The sequence below is a fragment of the Xiphophorus maculatus genome, chromosome 9, assembly GCF_002775205.1.
Source record: "Xiphophorus maculatus strain JP 163 A chromosome 9, X_maculatus-5.0-male, whole genome shotgun sequence".
Classification (NCBI taxonomy): Eukaryota; Metazoa; Chordata; class Actinopteri; order Cyprinodontiformes; family Poeciliidae; genus Xiphophorus; species Xiphophorus maculatus.
In genome coordinates this window covers 20,953,950-20,962,870 of record NC_036451.1, presented here as the reverse complement: position 1 = coordinate 20,962,870, position 8,921 = coordinate 20,953,950, and the positions used below count along the sequence as shown (strand labels likewise).

At 34.6% G+C, this 8,921-nt stretch overlaps 1 protein-coding gene across 1 annotated transcript; it reads left to right on the top strand.

Annotated features, from left to right (window-relative positions):
• Positions 1-271: 271 nt before the first annotated feature.
• Positions 272-8,325, top strand: LOC102216555 (cytochrome P450 2J2-like). Its single transcript, XM_005795571.3, has 9 exons — positions 272-541; positions 1,920-2,082; positions 2,227-2,376; positions 3,491-3,651; positions 3,820-3,996; positions 4,065-4,203; positions 4,352-4,539; positions 5,527-5,668; positions 6,493-8,325. The coding sequence occupies exons 1-9, from the start codon at positions 341-343 to the stop codon at positions 6,666-6,668; spliced, it is 1,497 nt and encodes a 498-aa protein (XP_005795628.2). The 5' UTR covers positions 272-340; the 3' UTR covers positions 6,669-8,325.
• Positions 8,326-8,921: the final 596 nt, after the last annotated feature.

Sequence of the window (8,921 nt, the reverse complement as noted above, 5' to 3'; positions counted from 1 at the left end):
CAATAAATTATTATATTATATTATATTATATTATATTATATTATATTATATTATATTATATTATATTATATTATATTATATTATATTATATTATATTATATTATATTATATTATATTATATTATATTATATAAGATGGCACCAGGAGGGAGATTTTAGGCTCCCATGAATTTTACGACTAATAATTCTTTTTTTCTTTCAATGTTCTGCGCTTACTGCTTTTACTTTGAAGGCCAACAGCGTACCAATGTGATTCTGTGACGTCACGCAGTGTTTTCTTCCTGCGTTTCTGCGTATTAAAACTTAAGGCATTTTAATCAGACGCAGTTTAAGGAGAAGTCATGAAGTCCCTCCTGCGTGTTGTGGGCTTGGACTGGATCGACAGCAGCAGCTTTCTCATATTTGTGTTTGTTTTTCTGCTGCTGAGCGATGTTTGGAAGAACAGAGTGCCGAGAAACTTTCCACCCGGACCCTGGTCTCTTCCTTTTGTTGGACACCTTCATCTCATCGACATCTCTCGGATGCACCTGCAGTTTTCTGAGGTATTCAATAAAATGCAAAATAAATAAATAAATAAATAAATAAATAAATAATCTGAGTTTAATACTCTGAAACATTTTCAGGTTTATCTCTTTGAGAGTGATTTGTTTTCTCTGTGGGAGATGAAACTGCAGCTCTTACATTAAAATAACTAAAATACCCCGATGATCCGGATTTGGAAGCAACTAGTGTAAAGGTATAGTGACTATACTATAGTCAAATGAAGCGCAGGATTTCACCGACAATTTGGACCTTGGTCTGATTGTCAAATAGTTTTATAATGTAGATACTGTGAATACAAGCAGTTAGACTCAGAAAAATAAAGTATAATCAGAGGTGGGCAAAGTATCCAAAAACTTTGCTCAAGTAAGAGTTGCCCTACTTCAACATATTTTTATTCAGGCCCCACCCCAGGAGTCCGTAGTTTGTTGCGCCACATTTCACTGCAATTAAAGCTGCAGTGTGTAACTTTTACAATAATATTTTTTACACATTTCCTAACACTGTAACTGTGTTGTGACAATGTAAGATGAGACAGATAATCCGTGAAAAGATTTAGCTCCTCCATCTCTTCCCAGTGGTATTCTTGCTGTCTGATGAAATGCACCAGAGCAAAACCAACCTATCAGGCCACCAATATCTGTCGTCATTGGTGGCCATGCTGACGGAGGGATGCTTACACGAGGGTGATTGACAGTGCTAAGACCCTCTTCCTTCTTCTGATGTGTTGTTTCTGATGGAGCAGTGTATTTCAGTAGACAGCAGGTCCATAGAGAGGAGGCAGAAAAGCTCAGATTTTTTCTCGTACACGTACTGTCTCGACACAATATAAATGTGAAAAATAGATATTTCTACAAAACTTACATAATGGAGCTTTAAAGCAGCTTATGCCATTTCCTACATAGCTAACGCACAACCTTTTGACCTCTGTAATTGAACATTTTGAGGTGTTTCCAATGTAGGTCTGGACTTTGACTTGGCCATTTCAAAGCCAAGTTCACACTATCCATTCATCAGCTATCTCAGCCAAAACATATAACCATAAAATAATTGGTGCAAGATCTCTAGATTTGAGGTTGAACATTTGGTCTGTGTTTCTCAGTTTGACAGATGCACAAACAGAAATGTTGGTTTATCACTTAAAACTGCAATAAAATAAATTCAAGCTTGGGGCTGTACTGTAACAAAGTAGGAAGACATTCAAAGGTTCTTTATAGATTTAGGAAGTCACTAAACCTCCGAACTAAAGCTTTTAGGGACACTGCTCCCCGTCTGACTGGGTGGACTGCTGGTACTGAGCACAAAAGGAAAGTGTCCTCAGTGTTTTGACAATTCATTTTTCCTTTGTGTTGAGTCATTGGGGCCATTCTTTGTGCTCAGTTGGCAGAAAAATATGGGAACGTTTTCAGTGTTCGCCTCTTTGGTGCCCGGACTGTCATCGTTAGTGGCTACAAGCAAATAAGGGAGGCTCTGATCCTTCAAGGAGAAGACTTCGTAGATCGTCCCGTCATCCCGCTGTTTGAAGAGTTAGTTGGGAATAAAGGTAAAGATTTTGTGTCCAAATCTGCAGTTTTTAGTTTTGGTATTGATAACAACTATTTCACACAAGAAACAAATCATATAGATGTTGCTTAATGGAGTAATTCCCAAATACCTTTACTGTAACATTGTTTTTTGCTTTCAATAGGTCTTGTTGGTTCCAGTGGTTATCCATGGAAGACACACAGGAGATTTGCTCTTCAAACACTCAGAAACTTTGGCCTGGGCAAGAAAACGCTGGAGCGATCCATCCAGCAGGAGTGCCAGTACCTCACAGAGGGCTACGCCGCTCATAAAGGCAAATATATCCGTATATATATATATATATATATATATATATATATATATATATATATATATATATATATATATATATATATATCACTTTGACTTATTTTTTTTATTAATTTTACACATATTATGAACACCAACCCTGAAAGCTGTGAAGAAATAAGAGGACACAAGTGGAATAGAAACTTTAAGGACTTTTAAAAGAAAATCTAAACCAAGTTTTATGTGTAGGTGCATGTTAATTAGAATTTATAGTTGATTTATATCAGTGACTTTATTTCAAAAGTGACATATTAAAAAAAAGAAAAACATTCAGTTCCTTAGAAAATGTAAAAATGACAAAGGACCAATGAAAGTATTTTACTTAAAAAATATTAACTTTTAAAAGTTAATATTAGAAGTTAGATACTTACTGAAAAGTATCTAAATTTTCATATCTAACTATGGAAATTTGGGCCAAATATCGATATCTGACATTAATATTGTTGTTATGGCTGATAACTGATCTCATTAGCGTTTCAATACCTTTAAAAAAATGGACCACACTGCTGTCTCCACCACTGATTCTCTGCTTCAGTTAAATTTCCCACAATCTTGAGGTGCATGACTGTCACCGTCACATGGTCAATCAAACAAATACCACCATCGATCTCCTCCAGAAGCAAACAAGATGGAAATAAATACTAGTTGTTAACATCAGGCCAGTCTTATTTATCGGACCAATACCGATCTGTTAATAAATTACTAACATCAACCAACACTGACGTTAGTGCAGGTATATCGTGTATCCCTAATATAAAGGCTGGAAATATATTACCAGGAATTTATATACGAGTTTCCCTCTCAGATTTGAATTATTTAAATCAATTAACTTTTCCCATTATATTCTAAGTCACTGAGAGGCTCTTGTATCCTAAGAACAGAAGCAGGATCAAACAGCATGACAAGAGGAAGCAGATCTGTGAAAAGCAAGATGATAATAAGAGTGAGGGACACAGTATTTCCCCAGATTACATAACAAAGAGAAATGAAACACATAGAATAACAAAAAAAGTGAAAAAACTCACAAAGGATGTTTAAAAACGGTGGAAATCTTACTGAAACGTTTCTCTATCTTACAGGTCAGCCTTTTAATTCCCAGACTTTGGTAAACAAGGCTGTGTCCAATGTTATCTGCTGTTTGGTCTTTGGGAACAGATTTGAGTACACAGACCAGCAGCAGCAGGCGATACTGCAGAAATTCAATGAAGTTATGCGCTTACAGGGAAACATAGTGGTGCAGGTGAGAACTCTCAAAAAAAAAAAAGAAAAAAAATCCTTGAATCAAAATATGGACTAAATCCATAACACATTTTTTATTTTGTAGAGTAGATTTGTGTTGTTTTTATGAAGGCATACCTTGAAATAAAAATGTTTCTGACACCTAAAAGTGTATGTCTATGGTCTTTAGCTTTACAACGTAATTCCCTGGCTGATGAAGCGGCTGCCGGGGCCTCATCAGACGCTATTCTCCATAACAAGGGAGATAGTTGAACTCATAAAAATCAAGATCAAGGAACACAGAGAAAACCTCGACCCGTCATCTCCACGAGACTACATCGACTCCTTCCTGATAGAGATGGGAGAGGTGAGGACTCTGCTGTGTCTCATTAAGCACATGCTCTCATCTGATTCATTTATTTATGTTACTTACAGAAAGAAGACAAAGACTCCGGTTTTGATTTGGAGAATCTGTGTTTTTGCATTTTTGACCTGTTCGGTGCTGGAACTGAAACCACCACCACCACTTTGCACTGGGGGCTGCTGTACATGATCTACTATCCTGACATACAAGGTGTGTGAGGAAGCAAGTATTCCTATGACTTTACATATTCACCACTCACTAACAGATCAGTCTGGTGTTGGGTATAATCTTTATAAAATTTACATTTCAGAGTATCAGTGTAACAATAGATTCAAAGGTTGTTTTTCTCTGCATGCAGAGCGGGTCCAGGCTGAGATAGACGCTGTGATTGGTCCGTCCAGGCAGCCGTCTACGACTGACAGAGACAACCTGCCTTACACCAACGCTGTCATCCACGAGATACAGAGGATGGGGAACATCGTCCCGTTAAATGTGCCTCGAATAGCAAGCAAAGACACCACCTTGGATAAATACTCCATCCCAAAGGTACAAAATATGCAAACAACATTAATTATGAGTTTATAAATGCATCTTAACATCCAGGAACAATTATCTGTCATAGATCATTACAGATTGCTCTGTACTGACTTCTTCAAACACAATGACTGTAGACTCCTGCTGTATCAGGGCTCCTCTTACTGAATATTTTCCATCTTTGATTGTTTTTTTTAAAGGTGATGTAAAAATCTGAAGATCATCTGTTTATCTTGACAAACTGCAATTCACACATTTGACCACTTGGGGCAGACACACAGGAATTTAAACTTTATGCACACTGTTGGAGCCTTTTAAGAATTAGATTAATTTATTTTTTGCTAAATTATTAATGTTATAGATCCAAGGTTTTGTGAATGGTAGATCTATTGTTATTTATTTATTTGTTTTGATTAGATCCTCCTCCTTGTCAGTCAGCCTCCTGCAGTGATTAACAAGCAGAAGCAGCTGCTGTGGTTGATCTGATTACTTGGTGAAACAGTTTTTCAACCACAAAATTCATCCTTTTATATATCATAAATATCACTCTTTTTGCCCATGCATGATGGGCTAAAAGAATGATACTCGGGGTTTAAGGATGACAAAAACAAGAATGCCACCTAAAACAGAGTGAAAGTTGTAGATGTGAAGCATTGATTAGCATCCTTGAATTACATTTAGCCAGTAGTGTGCTTTGTTCTATACATCACCTATTTGGGAAAAATGGTAACATAGCTTTGTAATACATAAAATGGAGACAATTACAAAAAAGTTTGATTAAAATGCATTGCATGATCTAAAAAAGCATAAACTGTTAAAAAAAAAAAACGATTGGATGTGTAAAATAAATAAATTCTGCAATTCGGAGTGGATCACAGTTTCTTCACAGCGACATAAACAAACGTATTGGCAGACATATAAAACTGTTTTTGGAAACATTAAGGTGTGACTAAAAAGTAGGAGTATAAAGCCGTGTATTTGCTGTGTTTTTTTCCTCAGGGCACCTTGATATTAGCTCCACTTCACTCTGTCCTCCATGATGAGTCCATGTGGGAGACGCCACACTCTTTCAACCCTGAGCACTTCCTGGACCAGGACGGTAAATTTAGGAAGAGAGACGCCTTCATGCCTTTTTCTGCAGGTAAGTCTTTTATTTAATTTTTTAAAGTGTTTTATTCTGCTTGATACAGTTTAACAGAGTTGGCACATATTCACTTGTAGTCAGCCAGAGCCTTTTGGTGACTGCTTGTTCTTATTTTGAAGAGAAGTAACATAGTGAAAGTGGTTATTGATGAAATGTTAAATGTTGCTCTTGTAACTTAAAAAAAATGAATTAGAAGTTTATTACATATATATTTATTTGTAGAAATGTAATCAATTTTGATGTTCATTCAGGTTATATCAATAATATTCTTCAGAGAAAGCGAAATGTGCCTGCAAAACTGTTTTTAAGTTTATGGAATTGAGCTTTTAAAACGTTTTTATTTTTTATTTTATATATCTATTACTACAAAGTACATAAAGGAACAAAAAAAATCTAATCTAATTTAGGTTTAAATTTAAAACTGAACACACAAACTATCAAGGAACCCAAATATTTGTTGGTTAAAGTAACTTATTTATTGGGTATAAAATAATTTAAATGACAATAAAAAGGTGAAATGCTGAGGAAAAACATGTAAAAATTACTAAAAGTATAATAATTTTTTCTAATAAAATTATTATTTTGAGATTGAACAAAAACAGTATTGATGCATAGGCCTGCAGGAGCTATATCTTATGTAAATAAACAGGTTTAGAAACAGTTTTAGTATTTTACATTTTTCTATAAGACATTATTTTCATTGCATCTCAATAATTTTGACTTTTTGTTAAATTTAATATCAAATAGAAAAGTAGGAAACTACCGTAATATTACTTTGTGTTGCATAACTAGTAACTATGTGTCGAACTGTGCATCCTTAGGTAAACGTGTGTGTCTCGGGGAGCAGCTGGCCAGGATGGAGCTGTTCCTCTTCTTCACCTCCCTCCTCCAGAGGTTTAGGTTCTCACCTCCTCCAGGAGAGAAGCCCAGTCTGGAGTGCAGGATGGCAGCAGCTCGTAGTCCCAAACCTTACCGCCTCTGTGCCGTGCCACGTTAAACCATGAAAATAGATGGCAATGACTTCAAATATTGCTATCTTGGCGTAAATCAAAAATATGTCGAATGAAATATTTGCTGGTAACGTAGACGCACAATCAAGACATTTAAAGTCACTGACATTTGAGTGACTTACATTTTTTAAATCATCTGTTTTTAAAGACTTTCAGAAAAGACTTTAACATTGTTGGGTTTATCTTAGCTACAACTTACTAAATAACCTGAAACAAGCAATATATCTGCTGTTGTTGTGTCACTTTTGTGTTGTACAAAAATAAATAATCTTGAAATCTTGCGCAAGTCTCAACAATTGAAGTAAATGTTGCATCTTCTGATGAGAACATTTTGCATCCGTTTTTCATAATTGCAACATTTGTATGAATGACATACATTCACATGTATGACATGCATTGTCATACAATGTATAACAATGTATACAATGTATGACAATTGTACTTTGTCATACATTGTCACAATTGTGATTGTATATATTCTGAGTGATGTGATCATTTTAGCCTTAAAAGTTTCATGTACAATTATTGCTTCACTGTTAAGTTGGGTTTCACTGTAGTTTAAAATACAGTTTGAAAAAGAGAGTTTTACTCCATAAATAGTTTGTGATAATGTAGCGTACACTAAAAAAAATAACTAATTGGATTAACATTAAAAATATCATGGAAAGGATTTCCACCTGATAACTTTGTTTATTTCAACACTATGTAATTATGTTACTCCAATTTAAAGCAAATGTGTTAGTTCAACTTAATTTATTAAGGTTGATTCAACTCATTTACTATAGTTGGACCCAATGTAATTTAATAGAACCAGCCGAACTAATTTGCAGAGTTTTGGACCAAATAATTGACTTTACTTGATTAAGATGAATGCAAATTTAGTTGAAACCACCTCATGTTACAGTGGTACCGTCACACTACTTAATTAAGTTGATCCAACTCATTAAAATTAAGTTAGCTCAACAAACATGCTTCATGCTGAAAGAAAGCTATCCTTTCCATGATTGAATTACGTTAATTCAAAGACATTTTTTTAAGTGGTATTACATTATGTGTTTTAAGACAGCACTGGGTGAAAGGGTAGAAAAAACACTCAACAATTAGAAAAGGTACAACAATACTTGTGTAGTATTAACTTATTTTGTTTGTGCAAATTCAAAGACCCCTCAATTCTCATTTTTTCAGTGTAGTTCCTGGTTCAACACAGCTTAAACCAAACTGAGTGGTTTTATTTTGAAACTCAGCTGTTTTCACCTGTGAAACTTTGACTCAGTTCAGTTTGTCTTATCTGGTTCCCGCTGTGTTTGATAATAAAACATCTGGTTCCTCGGTGACATATTTTAAGCATTCATTTAATTAAAACTGTTTGTTGTTAATGGAATCCCAAAATTCAGTTTGTCAGAAAATCTAAATGACTAATACAAAAATATTTTTAACACAAAAATATTTTTCTGGGCTACACAATATTCCAATTTATTGAGCTGTTCCTCTGTTTATGTATAAATACTATTTTTTAACTTGTTTGAGACTTTGAATCAGATTTTTTGACCTCATCTTGACTGTGTTGTATATCTAAATGTAATAGTCAGTCAACATGAAAATTAACTTATAAGGTGCAATAAAGATTAAAATGTTTAGAAAATGGCTGTTTAAGGAAAATGACGTGATTTTATTGGCCCACACTGATGAAAACACTTTCGGGTAATCAACCTACTTAAGATATTTCTAGCATTTACTTTCTGTTTAACAACACTTTTTTTTTTTTTTTTAAAGATTTTGCATTATTATCTTTTGTCTCAAAGTCCATCTCGTTTAAAGGTTAGTCTCCAGTATTTACAGTACTTTGAACAAATCTACGATTCAGTGGATGCTGTATTATCATTTCTTTTCCTTGCAAATACTTTCAGGATAATCATCAAGTCTCACAAATGTTTGACTGGCAACTTTAATGGTTTATGAATTCAAAATGCAGATTTAAAAGGATTTGCAGATAACCAAGTGTTATGACTTATATTAGAGGTCTTCAAGTTGGGAGTCGCGACCCCCAGTGGCGTTGTGCCAGTACTACAAGAGGGTGTTGTAAAATTTCTGATTGATTTGACATATTCAGTTGTTTGTTTTTTATCCAAAGTTGTCTTTAAATACACATGAACATGAATCCAATATGCAACATATTCAAGAAAGGAGCCATTGACTATTGTGTTTCAGTCAGAAATACATTCATTGACCAAAAATCAGTT